This window comes from Phascolarctos cinereus, unplaced genomic scaffold (assembly GCF_003287225.1).
Source record: "Phascolarctos cinereus isolate Bilbo 61053 unplaced genomic scaffold, phaCin_HiC Scaffold_726;HRSCAF=1367, whole genome shotgun sequence".
NCBI lineage: Eukaryota > Metazoa > Chordata > Mammalia > Diprotodontia > Phascolarctidae > Phascolarctos > Phascolarctos cinereus.
In genome coordinates, this window is record NW_027556098.1 from 112,291,934 (window position 1) to 112,318,590 (window position 26,657).

General features: G+C 40.9%; 1 protein-coding gene across 1 annotated transcript in view; it reads right to left on the reverse strand.

Annotated features, from left to right (window-relative positions):
- HGD (homogentisate 1,2-dioxygenase) overlaps window positions 1-26,657 on the reverse strand; it is a 95,519-nt gene that overhangs the window by 34,622 nt on the left and 34,240 nt on the right. The window contains exons 4-9 of the mRNA XM_020985893.2: window positions 25,251-25,356; window positions 16,019-16,078; window positions 13,081-13,172; window positions 12,440-12,474; window positions 9,294-9,373; window positions 6,817-6,916 (exon numbers count right to left, since the gene is read on the reverse strand). Coding sequence (XP_020841552.1) covers window positions 6,817-6,916; window positions 9,294-9,373; window positions 12,440-12,474; window positions 13,081-13,172; window positions 16,019-16,078; window positions 25,251-25,356 — 473 coding nt within the window. The remainder of the gene's footprint in view (window positions 1-6,816; window positions 6,917-9,293; window positions 9,374-12,439; window positions 12,475-13,080; window positions 13,173-16,018; window positions 16,079-25,250; window positions 25,357-26,657) is intronic.

The following is a 26,657-nucleotide window of genomic DNA, read 5'->3' on the forward strand; positions in this document are numbered from 1 at the left end:
CTGAGATCAGGATTGCTACCCCTGCTTTTTTTACTTCAGCTGAGCATAATATATTCTGCTCCAGCCTTTTACCTTTACCCTGTATGTGTCACTCTTTTTCAAATGTGTTTCCTGTAAACAACATATTGTAGGATTATGGTTTTTAATCCATTCTGCAATCCGTTTCGTTTTATGGGAGAGTTCATCCCATTCACATTCACAGTTATGATTACTATCTGTGTCTTTTTCTCCATCCTTTCCCCCATTTATGCTTTTCTTTCTCCTTTTTCCTTTCCCCTCTTCACTAGTGTTTTGCTTTTGACCACCGCCTCCTTCAGTCCCTCCTCCCTTTTATTATCCCTTTCCCTTTTCTTCCCCTTTACTTACTGCTTCTTCCCTCCCTTTTTCCCCCTCCCTTTTCTTTCCCCTTTTCCCTCCTACTGCCTATAGGGCAAGTTAGATTTCTATTAACTGATTATGTTATGCCCTTCTTGAGCCAAATCTGATGAGAGTAAGGTTCAAACAATGCTCCCCCCCCTTCTTTCCCTCTGCTGTAATAGGATTTTGTGTCTTTTCCTGTAATGTAATTTACCCTTGTCTGCCTCCTCCTTTCTCAGTACATTTTCTAAGATCAGATTGATCCACTTATTTGGATCCATTTAACCCACTTGATTAGATTTTTTTTTATCATTACATCAAAGTCAACTAATATCCACCCTCTTTGTGTATACTCCTTTAACAGGTGTAATAACAATACAGTTCTCAAGGGTTGCAAGTCATATTCCCTTGTAGGGGTTTAAACAGCCCCCCCCATTAACAACATATTGTATCTTTCTGTCCCATTTACCTTTTTAAGTCCTTCTTGAGTCCTGTACTTGAAGATCAAATTTTTTGTTGAGCTCTGGTCTTTTTATCAGGAAAGTTTGGAAGTCTCCTATTTCATTGAATATCCACCTCCTCCCTTGAAAAATGATGCTCATTTTTGCTGGGTAATTGATCCTTGGCTGCATTCCAAGCTCCTTTGCCTTAGGAATATCATGTTCCATGCCCTATGGTCTTTTAATGTAGAAGCTGCAAGGTCCTGTGTAATCCTGACTGTGGTTCCATGATATTTAAATTGTTTCTTTCTGGCTGCTTGCAGCACCTTCTCTTTCATCTGGTAATTTTGGAATTTTGCTATTATATTCCTTGGTGTCAATTTGGGATCTCTTTCAGGTGGTGGATTCTTTCTATGGTTATTTTCCCTTCTGGTTCTAGGACTTCTGGGCAGTTTTCCTTTATGATTTCCTGAAAGATACTGTCCAGGCTCTTTTTTTCATCATGATTTTCAGGTAGTCCAATAATTTTTAAATTGTCTCTCCTGAGTCGATTTTCCAGGTTGGTTGTTTTACTGAGGTATTTTACATTTTCATCTATTTTTTCATTTTTTTGTTTCTGTTTGACTGATTCTTGCTCTCTCATAGAGACATTAGTTTCCATTTGTCCAATTCTAGTTTTTAACAGATTGTTTTCTTCTGTTAGTTTTTGTACTTCCTTCTTCAATTGGCCAATTGTGTTTTTTAGGGACTTGTTTCTTCAGTGTACTCTTCTGTTAGTTTTTCCTTCTTCAATTGGCCAATTGTGTTTTTTAGGGACTTGTTTTCTTCAGTGTATTTTTTTTCCAATTGGCCAATTGTATTTTTGAAGGACTCTTCTACCTCTCTCATTTGACTATTAAAATCCTTCTTGAGCTCTTCTAAGAAGGCTTTTTGGGCTTCAGACCAGTTCATATTCCCTTTTGTTGTTGCAGATGTGGGTTTGTTGACAATGTTGTCCTCTTCAGAATTTCTGTCTTGATCTTCACTCTTCTCATAATATGAATCTATGGTACATTTCTTTTTACTCATGGTGTTTCTTTATTCCCTGGCCTTTAAAGAGATTGAGCTCTCCTGCTGGGGAACAGAGGGTACTGACCCAAGCTTCTTGTGTTGGGAGCCTAGGTCTTGGTCACTGGCTTTGTGTGCTGGGGCCTCTTATGCTGGCAATTGGAGGCTGTAGGTTTCTGGCAGCTTAAAACTTTCAGGCAATTCTAGGTTGCCTGCTTTTCCTTTTCTTTAGCTTTCTTCAACTCCTTTTAGATGGGTGCTGCAGGTGTTTATCTGCCTGGGGCCCCCTGCAGTGTTGTCTCCCTCGTTTCTGCTAATGCACTGGGAGATTCCTTTGTGGTAGAGTGCTGAGGCACCTGGTGGTTTTCTGAGCTGGTTTCCACGGTTCCCCCCCTCACTGAGGCACTCGGAGGTCCAGGTGTTGGTGTTTGCCTGTTCTACCACCTGGGCTTCAGGATTTCTTCACAATTGCAGGCTTCAGGGCTCCTACAGCTCACCTGGTGTTGGGTTGGAATCAGCAAGGCAGGGGCTTTAGGAAGCCTTTAGGTTGTTTTCTTCACCTCCTTTCAGATGAATGCCACAGGGTACTTATCTGCCTGGGGCCCCTTGTAGTTCTGCCTCCCTTATTTTTGCTGAGGCACTGGGAGACCCGTTTGCTGGGCTGCTGCACTGCTGCTCCTCATCTTTCTTCTAGTTCAGGTGTTCCAGGGTTTTTTTTCTGGGGTGATATTTCCTGGGTTTTCAGAGGTTGATAGGGGAAAGGAGAGCGGCTACCTTTTCACTCTGCCATCTTGGCTCCCGGAAGTGGAAGTCCTACTTTGACCATTTATCAACTAGGGAATGGATTTTAGTCATATATGTTTATTAATTGTTTATATATCTTGACTCTCATCAGAGAAATTTGATACAAGGTTTTTTCCCATTCAGCCACTTCTCTTCTCATCCCAAATGCATTAATGTTGCTGTGCAGAAGCTTGCTGTTTTTTGAATTATTAAAATTATATCTTTTATTTTTGGTAATTGCCTCTATCTCTTGTTTGATTAAGAGTACCTCTTTTACTTATAGCTATGAGAAGTATATGATCTGTTTTTTCTTCTAATTTTTTGTATAGTGTGATCTTGAATATTAAGGTCATGTATCCATTTAGAATGTGATTTGGAACATGGTGCAAGGTGTCAGTCTAAGCCTAATTTCTGTCAGACTGCTTTCCACATGGTGTGGAAACATATGTATATTCTTTTGCTGTCCCATAAGTCTTTTAACTCTAGTTTCTCCAGAAATGCATTCAAATACATATTTCCTGCTTTTATGCATTTTTTTTGTTAGACTAATGCAAAATTGATTGAGGGATATTAAAGTTTCCTGTAACTATTGACTTATTTTCTATGTCTTCTTGAAACTCAGATGATGTTTCTTTTATGAATTTAGATGCTAAAGCATTTAAAGCAGAAAAGTTCATTATTGATGTTGCTTTGTTATCTATGTTTCCTTTCAGCATATTATAGTTTCTTTGTTTATCCCCTTTTATTTTTTAATGTTTGTTTTTGCTTTGTCTAATAGCATGATAGCAACTCTTGCTTTTTTGGATTCAGTTGATTCAGAGTAAAAATTTTTCCTCATTCCCTCAGTTTCATTTTGTGTATGTCTGTTTTTTAAATGTATTACTTGTAAGCAACAGATTGTAGGGTTTTGTTTTCTTATCCAATCTATGCCTCTTTTTTATTTTATTGGATAGTTTAATCCATTCACATTTATAAGAATTAGGTTTATATTTCCTCTGTCTCTAAAATGTTTTTTTCCAAGTTGAGATTTTCCCCTCCTGCTGTAAACACAGTATGTTCCTTCAATTACTTACTTTAATTTTTTAAAAGGTGGTCCTGTTCCCACTGGCTTTCTTCCCTTCCCGCGTCCCTTCTCCTTATTTGTTACCCCTTTCCTTTTAGGGTCTTTTTATTGGTTTCTCTCTGCTGCTTTTATTTGGTTATATATTTCTTCCCCTACTTTTTTCCTCTCAGTTAGTCAAGTAAAAGGGAAGGGAAAGAACCCTTCAGCTACACCTGTTCTTCAGTTTTTTTAGTTTTTATTTTGTGCATCTCTTTCCAAAAAGGATTTCTCTCATTCTCTTCATTATCCACCTTTTCTTTCTGTTTACTTTAGACTCTCATTCTCTGATTCATGACCCCTATAATCATCTGATCTTTCTCTTTTTTCTCTGTATTCTTCATATAATCAAAGTTTCCAAGGTATCCATTCTAGCCCTGCCCTCTAGGTATTTCTTTTTGCTACTGCCTTTCAGAGCTTTCCCCATGGCTTCCCTTTTCCCGTAGTGCCTCACTCTTAGAACAATGTCAATTATTGCAGGTATCAGGGAATACACTGCCTCATGATAGGACCCCCCGAAAAAAAAAATTATTTATACCCTCTCTTGTTGACTTTTACCCTCTACATTTGCCTGGAAATCTCCTCCCTGCAAACATGCTCTTCCACTCCTTTAGTTGTCAGTTGTCCCCAAGGGTTCCAACTCTCCCATCTTCCAGGACAAGTAGACTTTCAGACAGCAAATCCCCAACGCCTCATTCAGTGTAAGGTCCTCATCTCTCTTCACCCATAATAGCATTCATCTGTAGAACCTCCTCCCACATCCAGAGTAAGATGTCCGTCCTTACCCCCTTTTTCAATCTTTCTCCCCTCCTCCCTCCCCCATTCCACTGTAGGCTCTTTTCTTTCTGAGACCACAGAGGTCACTTTTCCCTCCTTGCTAGACCTTGATTAGACTCCAGTGCATCACGCATTCTTCTCTACCCTCATGTTCACCTCTCCGCCTTTCCTGCACCTTCCCTCCCACGTTATGGTGTAGTTCCACAAAAGAAGCATTTGCTTGTAGGCAAGGGGTCACCAGGTTCCATCAATACTTCCCCCATTTGTCTCTTCACTGTTACCTCTACCAGATTTCTGCCTTTGCCCCTGTCTCCTTGTGTACATTTAGAAAGAAGCTTCTTCCTGGTCTTTCTGTTGCCCCTCTGTTGTTGTTGTTGTTGTCTGCATTTATTCACCCCTCCTGAAACTGTGTGGCCTAGGGTGTTTGAGAAGCAAATAATCTCTTCAGTTCCAAAAACATTCAGTTAACTTCTAAAAAAATTCTCCATTGAGTGTCCATCTTTTGTCCTGTATGGTTAAACTCGGATTTGCACATTTAATCTCAGGGATAGGCCACCCTGGGCTGCATCTTGAGCTCCAAAGCTTTTCAGAACACATTATTTCAGTCCTTCATTCTCTTTCAAGTAGGCGAGGATTAGTCTTTAGTCATTTGAATGTCCTTTCCTTTGTATTTGATGATGTTTTTTCCAGATTGCTTGTAGAACTTGTTGTGTCCCAAATGAATTGTTAAATTTAACCACTATGTGCCTTGCAGTTCACTTCCTTCTTTTTTATTTTTTTCTGGAGATGATTTGTGGATTCTTTCTATTGGAATTTCATTTTCCGTGTTTAGAAGTTCTGAACAGTTATCCTCTATTACTTCCTTCATTATAGTGTTAAGGTTTTTTTTGTCCTGTTAGGTTCTTCTTGGAGACTTACAATCCATAGGCTTGCTCTAAGCATCCTGCCCTCCAGAGCTACACATTTTGCTTGCTTGCATAATGAGAGTATTTTTTTTTTTTTGCTGAGGCAATTAGGGTTAAGTGACTTGCCCATGGTCACACAGCTAGTGAGTGTCAAGTGTCTGAGGTCGGATTTGAACTCAGGTCCTCTGACTCCAAGGCTGGAGCTCTGAGAGTATTTTCTTTTAATGTTTTTTGTTCTTATCTTCTATGTTGTCCTTCACCTTTACATGTACCTGCATTCCCAATCTATTCCTCTGTCCCGTTTCTCTGCTGAGTTTGCTATTGCAGACTCAATTTTTTTTCTATTCTGCTCATTATTTCTGCTGTGCAGGATGTAAATTTTGCTCTCATAATTCTAATTTCTCTTTTAATCCATTCAAGAACAGCTTGTTGTGGTTCCTTGTTCTCCTCAAATTCCACAGAGTTCTCTATCTCACCAAGTGATGGATCGTTTTCCTTCCTCTCACACTACTTATTCATAGATGCCTGAACTCATTTACTAGATCTGAAGGTTATATTTCCTGTTCTTACAGTTTTTCCTGCTGATTTATCTGTTTATGTTCAAGGTGTTTGAGAGTTCTTTGGTATTTTCAGTTCTTCCCCTCCCCTTTATTTTTCTTATCACTCACTTCCTGACTCCCTCCCCTCTGATGGTGGTTTCCTTGGGTGCTGGATCTCAAAGTGTCTCAGTCTTCTCTCATACTGGGTAATTCACTATTCACTGGCCTAGGTTTCTGCCCCAACTGACTTTAGGGTGGTCAGAACTGGCCTTAGCCAGATGTTGTGCTCTTTTGCTCAGGCATATAGGTCCAGATGAGAATAGGAAATAGGTCTGGAGCTCTAATTTCATGGCTATTGGGAATGCCTATATGAAGATGCTCTCTTTACCAATGCAAGTTTGCACCTTCTTGCAACTTAAATTTTGAGGAGTTACCTGGGGCATTGAAAAGGTAAGTAACATGTCCAAGGTCACAAAGCCAGTGTGTATGTTAGAGGTAGGGCTTGAATTTGAATCTTCCTGGATTCAAGGCTGGTTCTCTATCCACTGTGTCATGCTGCCAGATCAGAATACAAATATGTATGTGTGTATGGAGGTGATTATATGTTGCTCAATATTACTCTAGTCCTATCCTGAGCCTTCTATCGATGAAATCACATCTAGCCTCTCTTTCTTTATCCTCTAATACTACTCCAGGCATTGTGTGGGGCAGTGAAACACAAAAACCATTTATTCTAGAGAAGAAACTTGATCTGTGAAAAAGGAAATAGGAATTTAAATGAAAAAATGAGAGGTGAAGGGTATCCATTTTTTCCTATTATTGTCAATATCCCATTAAGTGATATTTAGAGATGTAAAGTAAGTCTTTACCAATAGGTCCCAGGTCAGGCAACTCAAAGTGGACTCCATAGACCTCTAGGATGTAGCCCCTGGTCTCCTCAAATACATCCACACTGAATCTCATTCCTCTCTGGAAGAAGAAGCAGACATTGGGGTTCTTCGTAGAAATCATACCAGCAGTGACAAGGAAGCCTCGTATAGCCCCCAAATGCAAAGATCCCATTTGTTCAATAGGTCCTCTGGTTAGTATGAGCCAGCGAGCAGAACTGAATTTGCAATCACATTTGTGTTTCCAGACAATCTTAAGATTAGAGGATTGGGGCATAAGTACCTCAAATATACCTTACCCCTCAATAACTAGCCAAGCCTCAGGGCTCCACTTAGCCCTAACTTGACTCTTAGGCAGCCCCAGAGACTCACCATCTGCTCTACCATAGGCTGCATCGTTTCCATGGTGTCCCCTACTTCCTTTTCCATTTCTTGCTCAGAAAGTTATAATCATACCAATATCATCATGGCTACTACAGAAGTATGTGGCAATCTACTCTTCTATGGCTTTACTCAGAATGTCTGTGATTCTGAGTCTTGGCCAAAGCTCCTTTCCCCAGCTACCACTCACCACTGCCTTATACCCATTAACATCAGCCCCATCTCTACATTGTCCTTATCCAACACTATCCTAACTTTCCTTTGTGGCCCCTGGAACCCCTATTCTATTATTAACAAATTTCCCTTCCTATTAGACCTCCCTACAGAAATTACTCTGTATTTAGTGTCCTATGTACATGTTTCCAACTACCCCAATATAATCTATGTGGGCAAAGGCTTTGGATTTTATCTTTGTATCCCTGGAACCTAGTACTGTGTCTGGAATATAGTAGACACTTAATAACGCTTGTTCAGTTTAATTGAATCTCAACTTGAGTCCATCCTTTCCTTGGTCTGGCCTAGATTAAGCATGAGACAAAGCTTCTTCAGGCCTGACTGGATGAGGTTTTTTTTTTTAATAGTATTTTATTTTTTCCAATTACATATAAAGATAATTTTAACATTTTTTTAAAATAAAATTTCCAGTTCCAAATTTTCTCTCTCCCTCCCTTCCCTCCCCCCTCTCTAAGACAGTAAGCAATCTCAGTGAGGTTTCAATCAAGCCATCCAACCTCATCCCTCTCCTGAATCATCTATGGGAAGAACTTGGTTTTGTGGCTTTATTCTATTTTGATATTAAGTTGTATTTAAGTGTGAATATGTGCTAAAAAAAAAAAGGACTTGTTTGTCTTTTTTTCTTTCTCAATGAGGGTAAGAGGTGAGGGGTAGAGAAAGTAAATGCTTATTGATTAGATAGATTGATAAAGCCTTCATTTAATGCTTACTAAGTACCAGGTACTGTGCTAAGTGCTGGGGATACAAATACAAGCAAAAAGAAAGACAGTTCCTGCCTTCATGGAGCTTACATTTTGGGGGGGGCGGGGAAGACATCTTATAAAAGGGACCTGAAAAGCTGTTGAGGAGAGGTGGAAAAGATTGGAGAGCCAGGAGCACAGCGTGGAGAGAACAAATTTCAAAAATCAAACTGAATAAACAATAACAACAACAATAACAAATCAAGCTGCAGGCTGGAAGGTGCTGACCCCACTGGCCCATGAGCTCTTCGGCATCTCTCTGTCCTCCTCCCCAGCTCCCATGGTGCCTAACCATTGAAATAGTAAATGGCTAGGATCCTTCATCACCTCATGAGTAGACTATTGCAATAGCCTGCTGGTGGGTCTGCCTGCCTCAGGTCTCTGTCCACTCTGATTCATCCTCCATTCAGCCACTAAAGCGATTTTCCTAAAGCACAGGTCTGATCATGTCACCCCCCCCCCCCCGACTTAATAAATTTCAGTGGCTTACTATTGCTTCCAGGAGCAAATACAGAATGCTATGTTTGACATTCAAAGCTCTTTTATAACCTAGTCTCCATCCACCTTACTCCCCAATATATAGTCTTCAAACCAGTGACAATGGCCTCCTGGCTATCTTGGATCCGGGCATTTTCTCTTGTCTGGAACATTCTCCTTCTTCTGCTCTATTAACCTCCCTAGCTTCCTTTAAGTCCCCAAACCCCACCTTACAATCCCTTCAAGTCCCCAACCCCTGTTAATTCCAGTGTCTTCTATCTGGTAATTATCTATTTATCCTATATATAGCTTGCTCTGTAAATATTTGCTTACATGTTGTCTCTCCAATTGGATTGTCAGCTCCCTGAGTGCGGGGATTGTCTTTCAACTCTTTTTGTATCCCTAGTACTTAGCACAGAGCCTGGCACATAGTATGCTCTTAATAAATGTTTATTGATTAATTGATTGATTGATCCAAATGCCTCCTTGCTTCTGCTGGATTTAACCTAAACATGCAAGGGGTGTGTGTGGGTGTGTGGGTGTGTGTGTGTGTGTGTGTGTGTGTGTGTGTGTGTGTGGTGTGTGTGTTGGTGGAGATTGGGTTAGAAAGAGGGATATTTTGCTCACCTGAATGACACAGATCTCATTGGGTTCCACCAACATCTTGCCAAACTCAGTGTAAATGAGAAGCTTCCCGAGCTGTGGAACTGAAGAGAAAGACACATTCAGGATTCCAAGGGACTAGAAATTCTCCCATCTCCGCAAACACAGAGAGCAGAGAGCTAGGCTTAAGGGTGAAGCTTCTGTTGATAAAAAGGTATTGGATTCAGGGCCCTGGAGGCTGACACACAGTCAAAGGAATGAATGAACAGTAGTAAGGACATTCTTAGAAATTCTTGGGTTGAGTTTGCCCTGGAGCTCAGCTGTTGGTAGCAGCAGAGTGTGGAAAGAGGAGTGAAGGAAAAAGCTGACATTTATTTGGTCCTTACAGCAACCCATGTGAGATAAGTGTTGTTATTGTGCCCATTTTACAGATAGGGAAAAAGGAGACTCACAGAGGCTAAATGATTTGCATGGTCCATGGTCAAACAGGTAGTAAATCTGAGGCAGGATTTGAATTCAGGTCTTCCTGACTCCAAGACCAATGCTTTATCCACTGCAGTGGAAACAATTCCCATTTGTGGTTACCCTGGGAAACTGGCTCAGCCTTGGATAATGTCTGGACCTATAGATTCAGGGAAGGTCTAGTAGGTTCTACAGCCTCCCCAAGAGTTCAGTTTGCCATGCACAGTGGGGCCAGAAGTTTGGTCTGGCATAGTTCTGCACCCATTACCCACCTACTTGAAGCCCATGTTTGGCCTGTTCTTCTTTCAATGCTGGGTATTAGAAAGGCATTCTGAACCAATAAATAATTCACCAGTGTAATTCAGGCCCTCTGGAGTTTCTGTCATAGGCGTGCTCTAATTCAGAATGGCTTGGGTCCAATCCTAAAGAGGTCAGCTATGTCAAACAGGTTTTGGCAATGACTTGACTCACAATCCCTCTTCTGCTGGGACTGCTTTCAAGACTAATCTGATTGGCAAGAGGATATCTCTTTCCAGGAGAAAGTCACCCAGGTTTGAAACCTCAGTGTCATACTGGACTCCTCTCCCCCACCTCATATGCAGTTGATTGCCAAATCTTGCCATTTCTACCTTTCCCACACCCCTGGTATAAGTCTCCTTCTCTGCACTCCCACATCCATCAGTCTAGCTCAAGGCTTCATCACCTCTCACCTGGATTGTTGCAATAGTCTTCTAATTAGTTTCTCTTCTTTGAGCCTCTCCCCACTCTATTCCATCCCCTACGTAGCCACCAAAGTGATTTTGCCACAGTGCCTCTCTCAATAATCTCCAGTAGCTCCCTATTGCTCCAGCATCAAATATAAATATTAATGTCCTTCACAATCTGGTCCTTTCCTACTTCTCCAGGCTTCTGATACTGACTTCCCCCCACATACTCTATCATCTACAATGGTTTGCTATTCCTCCCTGACAAGATGCCATCTCTAAGTTTTCACACTAACTGTCCTCCATGCCTAGCATGTTCTGTCTCCTCATCTCTGCCTTTCAGAATTCCTGGCTTAAGATTCAGTTCAAGTGCTACCTTTTGGAGGAGGCCTTCCCCTGTCCTTAAAGATGCTCTACCTTTCCTTTCAAAGGCGACCCTCCATTGACTCTGGATGTATCTAGCATGTATCTAATCATTTACTTGCTATCCTCCCCTCCCTAACTACAATCTAAGCTCTTTTGGGACAGAAGCTGTTTTGCCTTTCTTTGTATCTCTAGTTGTTGGCACACAGTAAGTTGTTTGCTGCTCAAAGAGGACCAAAATGACATCACAATGTTGGGGTCAATGTACAGTATGTCTGGCTTTGTCAGATAATGTCAATACAAGCTTGGAAGGCTCTACTGCAGGTCGGGCACAAAAAGTCCATTCCCAGTAAGTACCCAATAAATATTGTTGATTGGAGAGTTATTTTTACAACCAGAGAATCTAGACCATTCAGGAAGAACAACCCTCCTCCCAAAGCTGGAAGGGCCAGGATGGCAAATTCTACTCATTGAAAAAAAATCAGAAAGACCCCAATACAACCATGGGATCAAAAGGAATCCTACTGGAAGACTTCATTACGTATGAGCAAAATAAGGCTTGACCCCAAACAACCTAATTTTCTAATTCTGTGGGTTTGTGGGCAGCTTTTTCATATATCAAGTTTTTCATTCTTGTTTTTCCTGACTGTGCTAATGAGCCCATAGATGGCAAGGTAAGGAGCCTTGTGATAAATTCATCACATACTATAAAAAAAGAGGGAACAAGCTGGACACAGTAGAGATTCAGAGTTCCATATGCAATCTTCTTTTTCTATTCTTTTTTCTGCGGTCAAGTTCATGTTTGTTGGTGTCTGTCAAGTTCAGAATAGCTAAAAATAGATGCGTGATACAGCAGATTGATCAAAACTGGGCTGGAAGCGGAAGTCACGACTTTTTGGTAGGGATGGCAGGGAGTATCCCTGGAGACATCTACACAGATACCCCCAAACCCTTACTGTAGTGGACAAAGCACTGGATTTGGAGTCAAAGGATTTGGGTTCAAATCCCAATCCTAGTTCTGTGTGACATTGGTAGTCAGTTAACCTCTCTGGGCCTTGGTTTTCTCATCTATAAAATGAAGGGGCTGAGCATGATTCCCTAAGGTCCCTTTTGGTTCTAGATTATGATTATTGAAAGAAAACCTTAGAGATTCTGTCTACTAAGGAGTGAAAGGTTCATTTAAAATTGTCCAGAGGCTAAATTCAGATGTAATAGTTCAGGTGATCATATATGTATTTGTATATACAAATCATGTATGTATAAATACACATGTATATATTTGCTTACAAATACGAAAAATGCCCAGCCCTTATTGTCCTATTTTTCAAGGGAAAATGTTCAAGCTAAATTGTATTGTTGTACCCAAGGGTTGATCACACTTAATTTTTCTCTTCATGTTTTCTTATCCATCCGTGCATTGCAACTGAGTCAGATATGTGAAAAAATGGCAGAGCCCAGAAGGGTAGACACACAGGAAAAAGGATGTAGAAGATGGGATCTTGAGGAGCAGCAGTAGTCTTTTCTGGACCATTAATTAATTCAGGTAAGGAGAGTTATTTGTAACATACTGGGAAATAGAAAAAGCAATTTGTGGCTAGAGACCACCTGAGAGTAACAGGAATAAAGCTCTTTATAACTCACCAATCAAGAAATCACCATCTGAATTGTAAAAACATCTGGAAAGAAGGTAGAAAACATTTTATGAGATATCAGCAACGTAAAAGCACAGTAAGGGGCAGCATAGTGTTCCATAAACCCAGTGGGATTTGGAGTCAGAGGTTCTGAGTTCTGGTCCTGGTTCTGACAACTTGTCTCACCCATGGGACCTTCAACAAATCATTTCCTCTCTCTAAGTCTCACTGGCCTTATCTAGAGGCAGCTAGGTGGCTCAGTGGATAGAGTGCCAGGCCTGAAGTCAGGGAGACTCATTTTCCTGAGTTCAAATCTAGCCTCAGACACTTACTAGCTGAGTGACCCTGGGCAAGTCACTTAACTCTGTTGCCTCAGTTTCCTCTTCTGTAAAATGAGCTGGAGAAGGAAATAGCAAACCACTCCAGTATTTTTGCCTAGAAAACTCCAAATGGAGTCATGAAGAGTCAGACAGAACTGAAATGACTGAACCACAAAAGGTTCCTTACAGCTCTGATTTTTTGTAATTCTAAGTCCGTAATTCTAGGGAATCAAAGTCAAATGACCCATCATATAATTTGTCCCCACTGGAAATCTTAGAATAAAAACATGCTCCAGGGCTCAACCAACTTCAGGGAACCACAGTTGCTTACTTGTTAACCATAGAGGTGTTACAGATGAAAATGTGGATGGCAATCCCGTTGTTGGACCGGATGTCTCCAGCTCCACACAAGGTATGAAGTCCCTAGGAAACAAAAGCCACCCCCATCAGGAAAGAAGGTTAGAATTCAGGGCTCCTGGCAAATCCTGCCCTTTCTCTGGTAACTAAAACAAAGAAGTCAAGTCATTTGCATCAGGGCCTCTGAGACAGGCAAAGACTGAAAGGAGTTAACTGAAGAACCCAAGACACCTCATGTCCATATCCCCTTCTTTAACCTCTAACTATTATGTCACAATCATTTAAAAAGTTAGCTAGGAATGGTGACACAAAGAATACACATGTATTAGAGGCAGGTGGGCAGCGAGGTGGCACAGTGGATGGAGTGTTGGGCCTGGAGTTAGGAAGAACTGAGTTCAAATTTGGCCTCAGATACTAGCTGTGTGACCTTGGGCAAGTTACTTAACCTTGTTTGCCTGTTTCCTCATCTGTAAAATGAATTGGAGGAGGAAATGACAAACCATTCCAGTATCTTTGCCAAGAAAACCTCAAATAAGGTCATGAAGAGTCAGACTTGAAACGACTCGGAAACAACAAGAGACATTTAGGTGATAAGGTGAATAGAGTCCTAAACTTAGAGTCAGGAAGACCCAAGTTCAAATCTAGCCTCAAATACTTTCTAGCTGTATGACCCTGGGCAAGTCACTTAACCTATCTGTGCCTCAGTTTCCTTATCTGTAAGGTGGAATAATAATAGCACTTACCTCATAGGGTTGTTTCAAGGATAAAACAAGATAATATTCATAAAGTGCTTTGCACAGTGCCTGGCAAGTAGTAGGTAATTAATAAGTACTTAATAATTAAAACAATTTTTAACTAATTATTTCATATTCACATCTTATCAGCCCAGCAAAACTGTCTCACTCTTCCTTCCTTCATCCAGGAAATATTTATAAAGTATCTACTAGGCTGCAGACTCCATAATGCTGTGCACATAGGAGGTACTTGATAGATGCTTGTTGAAAGAATGTATGAATGAATGTATATGGTGTGTAATGCACTGGAGGCGATCTTTCCATTCGTCCGTGATAGATGCTCAGCAAATACTTGTGGAATGAAATGAAAACTTACTCATCCTCTTGTCCATTCTCTCAGATCCCCACTTTCTGCTAGGTGATAATTGGCTGATTTCATAAATTAGTCTTCATTAGTGTGCTAATGGGTGCTTTGTTTTTGTTGGGTTGTTTTAGTTGTTTCCTCCTTGACCCCATTTGAGGTTTTCTTGCCAAAGTTACTGGAGGGATTTGCCCTTTACTTGGCCAGCTCATTATACAGATGAGGAAATGAGGCAAACAGGGTTAAATGGCTGACTTGTCCAGGGTCACACAGCTAGTAAGTGTCTGAAGCCAGATTTGAACTCAGGAAGATGAGTCTTCCCTGACTTCAGGCCCAGCGCTATATGCACTATGGCACCACTTAGCTGCCCCAATAAGCTTGTCTTCATTCCTAGGTGATTTAAATAGGGGCCTTCTGGGGACAATGCTTTCTTTCACTCAAAGGAATCTCTCTAACAATGGGCTCCTAATCTGAGGAATAAGATATTTGGGAGGCAGTTGGGACTTTGTGATATTCCTCAAACCTCATTGACAGGTTCCTGCTTGTGAAAAGATTCAACCCGACGTGGGGCTCTTCTGTATAATGTCTCATTATCACTGCCAAGGAAAGCAGCAGGGCCAGTTGATTCCTGTAGCAAGACTCTACAATGAGAAGCCCTAGGAAGCTGGGGCTGAACTGTGTTAATACAGAAAACTCCTTGTCCCTGGAAGTATTGAAACAGAGATTGTATGACCTAGAAATGCTGTAGAAGGAATTCTAGCATTGGGTGAGAGTTGGATTTTATGAACCCTAAGTTTTGCTGAGATAATGTAAACCTTAAAGCATGATATAAACATCAGCTCTCATTGTTATACTGATCATTCCAACTCCAACACTCTCTGATTTTCCCCTTGTAACCTTAGGTAGGTCATGTCTCCAGGGCTCACTTTCCTCTTTTGCACAAGTTGGGGATTAGACTAGATGTTTTCCTAATCCCTATGGGGGATCATGGGATCATAGGATTTACAGCTAGACAGGACCTTAGGGATGATCTAGTCCGATGACCTCATTTTCTAAGTGGTACATGATGAATTCAACACAGGTCTAATGCCAAATTCATGTTATGTCCACTACACCATGATGCCTTTCTAAAAGTTGAGTAAGACATGGTCTCTGCCCTCATTGAGTTTATATGATTCTGTCTTTTGCCACCTTCAAATCTTCCCTGACTTGTGTCCCACTTTCTGCTAAGTAATATAAAGATGAATTGATAGAAAGTGTTAGTGGCTAGCAAGGGATGAATGTGTGACTTTCTTCCAGAAATGATGTGCATTTTAACAGCCACCTTTAGCCAATGGTGAGAATATTAGGCACAGCAGCAGGCGTGTGAGGGCCACATTTGGATCAGAGGGATGCTTTCCATGACCCTTCACCCGAAGCTGACCCTACTTGGCACCCAGCCTGCTAATAGCTGGATTATCATGTGTGAATGAATCTTCCCCAAAAGAATGTCATTTCCTTGAGGTTACAGACTATTTTTGTCTTTATATTCCAAATCCCATGGAAGAATTTGACTGCCTTCATATGAGGCTGACCCTACTTGGCACCCAACCTGCCAAATGGTGGATTATCATGTACTGAATGAACTTTACCCAAGAGAATGTAATTTCCTTGAGTTTAAAGGCTATTTAATTTTTGTCTTTATATTCCCAGATCCTGTGGAATATAGCAGGTATTTAATAAATGTTTATGGGCGGAATAAATAAATGAACAAATGAATGAATCAGGCTTCAGAGGAGAGGAGAGGGCTAAGAAGAAGGGCTGGAATAGTGACTTACGCTCACAAAGTCCATTTTTTTCTGGGATGCTTTTGGGACCTCAAATGGCTTCCACCTAAGCTGAAAAACAAGCACGGGAAAAATAAATTATTTCACAAAGGCAAGTTAGAGGTTTTTAATGAATAGCATCTGCACCATGGAAGATGAAGTATAGAGCCCTGACTGCTGGTGATTTTGTTATTTTGAAACTGATCATTATTAGTCACTTTCTTCCAGAGGCACTGGAGGTATTTTTTTTAAAAAAAGTGAAAAAAAGCCACCAATTTTTTCAAATGACTTGAGGATGGCACCTTCTATTCTCCATGTGGCAGAATGCGTCCCCTGTTTCCCTTGCTTTCTCCTTCAGATGCTGGAGCTTTGCTTTTTGACATTCTGCTCAGGCAGATCAGGGAGTTTCAACTGATCCCATTTTTTATGCTATTTATAATCAGCTCCCCTTCCTGGCACACCAACTGCTCTGTGTGGGCTCCCAACACTGCAGAGGCTGCCTGGGGCTGCTTTTGCTTTCAGCCCTCGTAGTTCTGAATCATGACTTTAAACAAGTGAAAAAGTGTCCAGTCTGGGTGACTGGGGGCAAACCAGTGCCCCTCTCTGAGCCTTGGTGTTATTTGTAAAACAAAGACGTTGGGCTAAGTGATCTCGAAGGGCCCTTCCAGTTCTGACATCCTTGTGATTCTGCAAATTGATGGTAGGTTTTATAAGTTACAGAAGCACCATTTAGTTCCTTCACCGAGCTCAGGATTTGTCCCTAGGCTACCTGGCATTTTCATTTGAGTCATGACAATATTTGATTTGTTAATTAGGCAATATTTAACTTATTAATTAGACAATTGAAAGAATCGGAAGATGTCAGCAGGCTGGGGGCCCTACCAGATGTGCCAGGCTGCCAAGTGGCCCAGGGCTTCATGATTTATTAATCAGCTCTGCATTGGATTTAACAGAGCAAGGTGATGGCTGTCAGAGGTCGATAAACAACGAGGTCTCTGAGCCCATCTGCTCCCAGAGTGACCCTTCTGCCTTAGCTCCCCTTACAATAGCTCAGATCAGCCTGGCACCCAGATCCCAGCCCACAGTGTCTTCATTACTCCTGAACAGTGGGTGGTGCTCATGTCCTGTCACTTCATGCTACACAAAATGAGTCAAAGAGGTGGAGAGAATATGGTGGGCAATTAGTCTACCACCTACCCTCAGGCATGTGGTAGTCCTGATTTTTTCAAAGAAAATAAGGTTATCATAATTGGGAAATATTTGACTTGGGAATTTGAATTACACAACTGAGTTTCTGATGCCCCCTCTACTCCCAGCTTCTAGTACCTCCCTTACTCAAAACAATGTTTTTTGTGTATTCATTTTACATATATACATGTGTGTGTGTGTACTCTCTCCTTTGAAAGACTGTGAACTTTTTGAGGGCAGGGATTGTTTCTTTTTTATTTTTGTATACCCAGTACTTCTCATGTTGTCTGGCATATATTGGGTAACTAATAAATATATGTTGATAGCTTGCTTGGGAATGCCACACACATACACATACATTTTAATAATGTATTTCAAGTATCCATAATTTCATGGATGAGGATACTCCACCCAAAGAGATAGCAACCAATGCCCCTACCCCCTCCGTACCTTAGGAAAAAGCCTTTGCTAGTTGCTGTGACTAAAAAAGGGCAGTTACGTGGCACAGTGGATAGAGTGCCAGGTCTGAAGTCAGGAACACTCATCTTCCTGAGTTCAAATGTGACCTCAGACCTTACTAGCTGTGTGACCCTGGGCAAGTCACTTACTCTTGTTTACCTCAGTTTCCTCATCAGTGAAATGAGCTGAAGAAGGAAATGGCAAACCATTCCAGTATCTTTGCTAAGAAAACCCCAAATGGGGTCATGAAGAATTGGACACAATTGAACAACAAATTCACCACCTAGTGGCCAACTAGAAGAGGTGATGAGCCTCTCCAAACTTAGGTAGGCTGAGTCTTGACTGACAGGTATTAAGACCTTCCCTGGGCTGTATTTGAAGACTTTCCTTTGTCAAAATTCACACTATTGCCACAGCCTTTGAAAATTTGCACTGCATGATAAAACTTGGAAGTAAGACTTTGGTGGAAGATTTTTAAATTTTTAATCAAAGGAAATCATTGACTCAGCTGAAGTCTCACCTTCTGTAGGAGGCCTTTCCCAACCTTTCCTACTCCTAGTCCCTTTCCTCTGAGATTACCTTCCATCTGCTCTGTATACATAGCTGTTTGTTGTTTCTTCTATCAGACTGTGAGTTACTTGAGGGTAAGGACCTTTTTTTTTTTTTTTTGCCTTTCTTTGTATCCTTAGCACTTAGCACAGTGCCTGGAACATAATAAGCATTTAATAAATTTTTGTTGATTGATTGAAATTTCCTAATTCAGTCACATTGTTGAAGTCTTTGCTTTCTCGGCACAAATGCAAAATAATGAAATACCCTTCCTCCATCTCTCTTCCCCCATCCCCCAAAAAGTGGCAGCCTTGGGATTTGAACCCAGTGTCCTCTGACTCAAGATCAGAGGATCAGCAGCAGTTCCACTATACCACATTTTGTTGTTCAGTTGTAACTGACTTTTTGTGACCATATTTGGGCTTTTCTTAGCAAAGATATTAGAGTAGTTTGCCATTTCCTTCTGTAGCTCATTTTACAGATGAAGAATTGAAGCAAACAGGGTTAAGTGACTAGCCCAGGGTCACACAACTGGTAAGTGTCTGAGACCAGATTTGAACTTGGAAAGATGAGTCTTCTGACTTCAGGCCCCAGCGCTGTGCCATCTTGCCGCCCTACATCATACTACCTTACAAGATTAGTTGATGTAGGGAAAGTGAATGAATCAAATAGATTTATAGGTGAGGGTTTCCTGCTTACTATAGGACAGCCTTATTTCTAGGAGGGCAGCCCTCAGGCAAGGAAAAACAAAGCTTCAAGGAAAAGAGGGAATTGATCGTGAGGAAGCAAATGTACTCTAAAATAGGAGCTTTTTCCCAAGTGATGCTTTATGGTCCTCTGGCACTGAAGGCATTTCCTCCAAGGAAAAAGATCCTCAGGAAGGAGTGTGCAAGTGGTGGGAATGGGACATTCCACAGAGACATCAGGGTCTGATGATGACTTCGGGAAGCCCAGAGTGACTTGCTTGTGGGGGTGCATCTGAATGAGACATGAAGCTATAACATTAGAGAGGATGGGGAGGAGCTAGTGACCGTGACACAAGTGGACCACAGTATAATAGGTAAATGAACATAATGGGGAGCTCGAGCCTAGGATCTCTGGAGAAGTTTTGCATGAGATTCTGTCCAAATACAAGTCCTAAGAATCAGACAGAACTCTAGCTTCCAAAAGGCTATGGACATGGATGGAGGCTGGGGAGAGAAGATGACAACATACGAAAGGCTTTAGGAGTTGATGGGCAGACGGAATCTTTAGAGCAGAACATAGGAGATCTTCAGCTAGGGCTTGGTGGGCAGCTTAATTTTGCCCAATACTATATGTGGTGATATTAATCAGGCCTATTTCCTCCCTGATGGGCTGTTAAAATTATCCCTTCCAAAGTGGAACCTCTGAAAGTTTGGTAAGAGCAATTGAATTGAGTATCATAATAATTTAGAGCTGGGGGTGGGGTGGGGATCTTAGGGATCAATTAATCCAAACTCCCCATTTCTCAGAAGAGAAAACTGAGAGACAGCAATAGTGAACTCATTTATTCTGAAGGTTTTTTTTTAATCAATGAGATACTTATCAAGAAAATGATCCAAGACAATTCCAAAGGACTCATGATGAAAATGCTACCTACAGAAAGAGAACTGATAAAGACTGAGTACAGATTGAAGTAGAATTCTTTTCACTTTATTTCTCTTGCTTTTTTTCAGCAACATCGCTAATGTGGAAATATGTTTCACATGAGTTCACATATATAATTGATATCACATTGCTTGCCTTCTCAATGGGTAGGAGAGAGACTGAAGGGAAGGAGAGAATTCAGAAGTAAAAATTTTTAAAAATTGATGAGAGATATCAGTGAAAGATAACAGAGGGACAATTCCAGTGATGCGCTGGATTTACCCAAGTGAGAGATGGAGGGAGGGCTGGAAAGGGAACAAGCATTTAGTAAGCACCTACTATATGCAATGTCTTGCTGCTATCATCTCACTTGATCCTCACAATAACCTTGTAAAATATCATTATCCCCATTTTATGATTGAGAAAACTGAGGAAGACAAAGGTTAAGTGACTTGGCACTGTCACACAGCTATTTAGTGACTGAGGACAGATTTTTTTTCACAGTTTCTTTTTTTTTTTGTAAATATTATTTTATTTTTTTCCCAATTACATGTAAAGATAATTTTCAACATTCAGTTCCATTGCCATTTCCTTCTCCAGCTCATTTTACAGGTGAGGAACTGAGGCAATCAGGGTTATATGATTTGTCCCAGGGTCACACAATTAGTAAGTGTCTGAGGCCAGATTTAAACTCAGGTCTTCCTGAGTCTAAGCCCAGCGCTCTGTCCACTTTGCCACCTAGCTGCCCTTCTTGCTAAGAAGAGTTAAGTCTATCAAAGTTGATCATCGCACAATGTGGCTGTTACTGTGTACAACATCCTCCTGGTTCTTCTCACTTCACTCAGCATCAGTTCATTTAAGTCTTTCCACGTTTTTCTGAAGTCTGCCTGCTCATCATTTCTTATAGCACAATAGTATTCCACTACATTCATATACCACAACTTGTTCAGTCATTCCCCAATTGATGGGCATCCCCTCAATTCCCAGTTGTTTGTCAGGCCAGAGATTAACGCAGGTCTTTCCTACTCCAGGCCCAGCACTCTATCTACTGAGCCACCTAGCTGGAAAGAGCATGAGGTCTGGAATTAGGGTACCTGGATTCAAACCCCAGGTCTGTTATTCGTGAAACCATGAACAAGTCACTTGACTCTTCCAGGTCTCAGTTTACTCATCTGTTAAAAAATGAAGAGGTTGCTGCCAGAAAAACCTAATTTTCCATGCTACATGTATTTATTTTGTGATAAATTATAAATATGTTACCAAGAAAGCTTAAATCCTCTAGTATAGAAATATCTAGGCACAATTTTCAAATCTTTCCTCAGGTGCACAGATGCCTTGCCCTGGCTCTGGGTGAAAGATCCACTGAGAGAGAAAGGAAACGAGGCCTATTTTGTGTAACATTTCTTAACCTTCAGAAATTGATGTCATGAATAACAACCACATTCTCTTTACTGTAAGTCTTTCATACCATTATTAGAATGGGGGAAGCTCGGAGAAGAGTTTCATTTTGTAGTAATAACACAGAGGTAAACAGTGCCAGGCTGAACTGACTAAAGCAGGCTGGTGGTGAAGCGGATTGAGCACTGGACCTGTTGTTTGGGAGACCTGAGTTCAAATCCAGCCTCATATACTTACTAGTTGTGTTACCCTGGGGATGCCATTTAACCTCTTAATGCCTCAACTCGTTGAGAATCAAATGAGATAATATCTACAAAGTGCTCTGCAAACCTGAAAACATTACACAAGTGCTAGCTATTACAGGTTTTCAACTTGTAGATTTTGATGATTGTTTTGAAGACCCCAAAGGTGCTTGATGAGCTCAGCCTGAGTTCTGCATCATAGTTCTAAGCCAATGGGATCATAGATGTAGAGCTCAAAGATAGCTTGGACTAGGTCACCTAGTCCAAGCTTTTCCTTTTCTAGATAAGGGAAGTTGAAATTCACAGGTAGTACGTGAGGGAGCTGGGACTCAAACCCCAGTCCTTTGACCCCAAATCCAGATCAGTTTACTGTACCATGTGGGTTCCCTGGGGTTGGTCTGTGAAAGGTAAGAAGAGACATAGGGAACTCCCAGAGGAGGAAACCTCCCTTATCGGGGCAGGTTGGCACCTTCTCTGCAATTTATAGTCTTAGAGGGAAGGGAAAAGAAACAAGCACCAGCTATGTGCTTGACACTGTGGTAAGTACTTTACATCTGATCTTCATCATTTGCTCTTCACAACAACCCCAAGAAGTAGGTGTTGCTATTATCCACATTTTACTTGGGGAAACTGAGTAAGATAGAGGTGAAGTGACTTGCCCAGGGTCACACAACTAGTGTGAGGCTGGATTTGAACTCGGGCTTTCCTGACTCCAAGTCCAGTGCTCTATTCACTTCGCCATCTAGCTGCCTTTCTTAGAGAGCTGCCTGAAGTCCAAGAGTTTAAGTGACTTGCCCAAGGGGGACAAAGACTTGAGCTGACCCATGTCTTCCTGGCATTGACCCAGTTTTCAATCTACCTCAACATATATTCTCCCCTAAAAGGTGAGGAATAAGTAAGAACAGAAGATCTACTTTAAGTTTTTGGATTTGAAGGGATGTCAGAGACACAAAAATAATTTCTTCATACCTACTTGCCTGAGTCTGGAGGGGATATTTCTGTGCCATTGAAAAGTGAGAGAGGAAAAGTGAAAAATGAACAGAAACCACTGGACTTTAATTATTGAAGCATGAATTAAGAAAGGAATACCAACATGTCAGGATGGTATAAACGAAAAGACAAGAGAATCATGTTATCAAGAATACTGTAAGGGGTAGTTAGGTGGCATAGTGGATAGAGCTCTGGCCTTGTAGTCAAGAGAACCTGAGTTCAAATCCAGCCTCAGACACTTGACACTTACTAGCGGTATGATCCTGGGCAAGTCACTTAACTTCATTGCCTAGCCAAAAAAAATAATAATAATAAAGAAGGGGCAGGTAGGTGGCCCAGTGAATAGAGTACTGGCCCTGGAGTCAGGAGGACCTGCATTCAAATCCAGCCTCAGACACAAAATACTTACTAGTTGTGTGACCCTGGGCAAGTCACTTAACCCCAATTGCCTCATCAAAAAAAAAAAGGCAGAAAAAAAATATGCTGTATATATTTAGCAAAACAAAGAAATCATAATTATGGTTGAGGCCAGGTCACAGAGAAGGGTGGATTCCAAAACCATTACCTAAGAAGCAGCTAGGTGGCACAGTAGATGGAGTTTCAGGCTTGATGTTAGGAAGACTCATCTCTTTGAGTTCAAATCTGGCCTCAGATACTTACTAGTTAGGTGACCCTGAGCAAGTCATATAACCCTGTTTGCCTCAGTTTCCTCATTTGTAAAATGAGAGGAAATGGCAAGCCATTCCAGTATCTTTGCCAAGAAAAGCCCCACATGGGGTCATAAAGAATTGGACATGACTGAAATAACTGAATGACAACAACCTTAACAAAAGTGGATTTCACAGAACAATTGCCTAGATATTAATCCGTGGCTTGCTAACATATAGAAGGTGGCCAAAAAGTTGGAAAACAGATGAGAAATAAAATGGCCCTGGAGAAGGTCTCTGGAAATCTCCTTTTTTTCTCTCTTTGCAGAGGTAAAAGCCTAAGGGGATATGTCTTGCATGTCCTATCAAACATCATTGATATGTTGAATAGTTTTTCTGAACTGCTCTTTTTTTCTTTTTAAAAAAATCTTTTAAATAAAGGATGGCTCACTGAGTGTGAAAAGAAGATGAATATATTCAGAAATAAAGAGAAAGTAAAAACAAAAATATCAATTTTTTTTAAAGAAAAAGATATAAAAAGTAAGACTAGATCAAGGGAAATGGGTCAGTAGGTATGATCCCAAGCTGCTTTTAGGGCCACTAGTAGCAAATGACAGAGCTACACTTACTAAGTATGTGACCTTGGGCAAGTCACTTAACCTCTGCTTGCCTCAATTTCCTCATTTGCAAAATGGGGATAATAACAGAGCCTACCTTACTGTTGTTGTAAGCACCAAATGACATTTTAATAATTGTAAGGCTTTTAGCACAGTCCCCAGCACGTAGTAAGTGCTATATAAAGGTTAGCCATCATTATTATTTTTATTGCATTTTGGGCAAAGACACTTGGTTCATGATGAGTAAAAAAATACTTGGTTCAGTTATATCATTAGATTTGGTCTCTTAGTTACCCAGCAGAGGATAATAGTTTACAAATTAGATTATTCCCTAAGGAGGGCTGGGGAAAGAACCCACCTGTCTTAAGACAGAAGGAAAAGATTAAGAGTAAAGAATGTGATACCCTGAAAGTAACCACACTTTCCAGAATCCATTCTGGACAGCAAGATACTCTTTGATGATCATCAGGATCTGGGATCCTTTCATCCCTATTTAATATTTTCTGATGTGTCAGTCAATAAATATTTATTAAGCACCTACTATGTGCCAGGCCAGACACTGTGCTAAGCTCTGCTCTTGAGGAGCTCACAATCTAATGGGGGAAACAACATGAAAATAACTATGTATGGGCAAATTATATACAGGATAAATTGGAAATAATGAACTGAGGGAAGGCACTAGAATTAAGAGGGATTGGGAAAATCTTCCTGTAGCAGGAGGGATTTTAGCTGGACTTGAAGGAAGCGAGGGAAGCAGGGAGGCTGAGATAAAGAGGGAGAGCCTTTCACTCATGGGAGACAGTCAGTGAAAAAGGCTAGCTTTGGCGGTGTCTTGTTTGAGGAGCAGCAAGGAGGCCAGTAAGGAGCTGGCTTCAGAGACGGGAATAACTGGGTTCAAGTCCTGCCTCAGACATAGACTGACTGAGTGACCCTAGGTAACCTAGACAGTGGTGCTTCAGAAATCTCTCTAGGCCTATGAGTTGCAGAGAAGGTGTCCACCTGTATTGGTAGATTGGGTAGCTTTATTGTACCAATCCTATTACTGGCTAGGTTGCCTATATTTTGTTGCAAGGATCGTCAGGAACCTGCAGACATTTTTACTGACTTGCAAAATTTTAACGGAGACAATGAACATTCTTTCCTACACTCTGTCTTTAAGCTAAGAAAATACAAACTGTGTCCGTTCCCATTCATTTGCACAGAGTGTACTCCAAACACAAATTTCAACCCAGCTGACTATGTTTGTCATTTTTTTCAACTCCAGGTCCGGTTTGTTTTAGGCCCGCTGTACAAAATGCAGAAAGGCAGAGGTGCATCATAGATAGAGAGCTAGCTTCAAAACCGAGAAAACCTGGGTTCAGGTTCTGCCTTTCACATATACTAGCTGTAGGACCCCGAGTCCCTCAGTGCAATCCTCTTAAGCTTAAACAAGTTGCAGTAAAGGGGCCAATTTGCTTTGGTGGAGGGAGTTTCCTTGTGTCAATTAATTTAGAGGTACAGTGCCTACTATGTATATTTTATGCCTTTATAGGAGTGACTGAGTTACCTGGTTAGGGTCTGGCTCTACTTCATCCCAGTTGTGAGTCAGATGGCCTTGCTCAATGGATTCAAAAGGCTTGTGAATGACGGAAGGTAGAATTCTGTACAGCCAGCTATGGAAGAAAAGAGAAAGTGATAGATTCAGGAAACGTAATGAATGATGCAGAGCCATGCCCAAAAGTGCATATAACCCTGCTGGGTGAGTACATATGTAAAAAGCAACAATCCAACTTCTTGTGGCCCTTCATGGCTCCGTGGTGGTCACTGACTTTCCCTGCTTTTCTTTTAGGCCCCTGATCCCCAACCCCTGCCAAATGCTGCAACGTGTTTGGTGCTGATTAAGGCAGTGAAATGGGCTATTTATAAGCTGGTGAGACATCAGAAGACAGGACAAGAAGTGAAGAATTGTAACATGCCTTAACTCCTCTGTGCCTCAGTTTCCTCATCCTTAAAATGGACATATTGATTTTTAATGTTCCTTCTAGCTCTAAATCCTATGATTTTGTGATATCATTGGGGAAGCCTATTAGAAACCTGTTTTAGTTCAAATATTAAGAAATCAGTATTGCTTTAGTCTAGAACTCTTTCTCTCAGGCCTTTTCTTTTAGGAAAGTAGGTAAAAAGACCAAAAGCCAAGGCCCTGGGAAATGAATGAAAGGAGATAACTAAATTTGGAATTAGAAATACCTCCTCTCGTTCTAGTGCAGTGCTCAACACATAGAAGGCACTTAATAAATGCTTGTTGATTTGACTAGTTAATATCCTTGCCTTTAACTTTCCCTTCAATAGAGTTATGACTCAACTAAGGACAGCACCCTTTCCCTCCTTTTCCTAAAGGTAATAGGGTATTGATCAGAGTAAGGAGGTCCCTTGAATTACTTCAGGAGAGTCCTTGACGTGAAGGGTCAAAAAGGCATAAGTGATTTTTCTCCAAGCACCATTCTGGAAAAATTAAATGACTATTATTCTACTAGATGGGTTAGAATGTTAACCCCAAACTCTGTTTTATCATGTTATGACATTTTCTTCATTCAAGATTTCTATAAATGTTACTTTAAAATGTTTTGACATGTCTGAGGGGATTCAGAAGGACTCTGACAATGTGGATATTTCTTTCCAAGCAGAACAATGCTTGAATTTAGAATGTTAAATTAATTTTAAAATGTCTCTGGCAAACTCGTGCCTGAAATGCAGCTGATGGTATTTTTTTTTTTTGACACCATGGTCCTTCCCAACTAAAACTATAAATGGAATTTGGGGAGGGCAGAATCCTTTGTAGAGAGTATCTGCTGATATTCCAAAGTTGCGGTGAAAGTTACAAAGAAAAAAAGGACTTAACTCCTTATATTCTGGAACTAAATAGCAATAATACAAACTGACATTTACATAGTGCTTTAAACACTTTAAAAGTGCA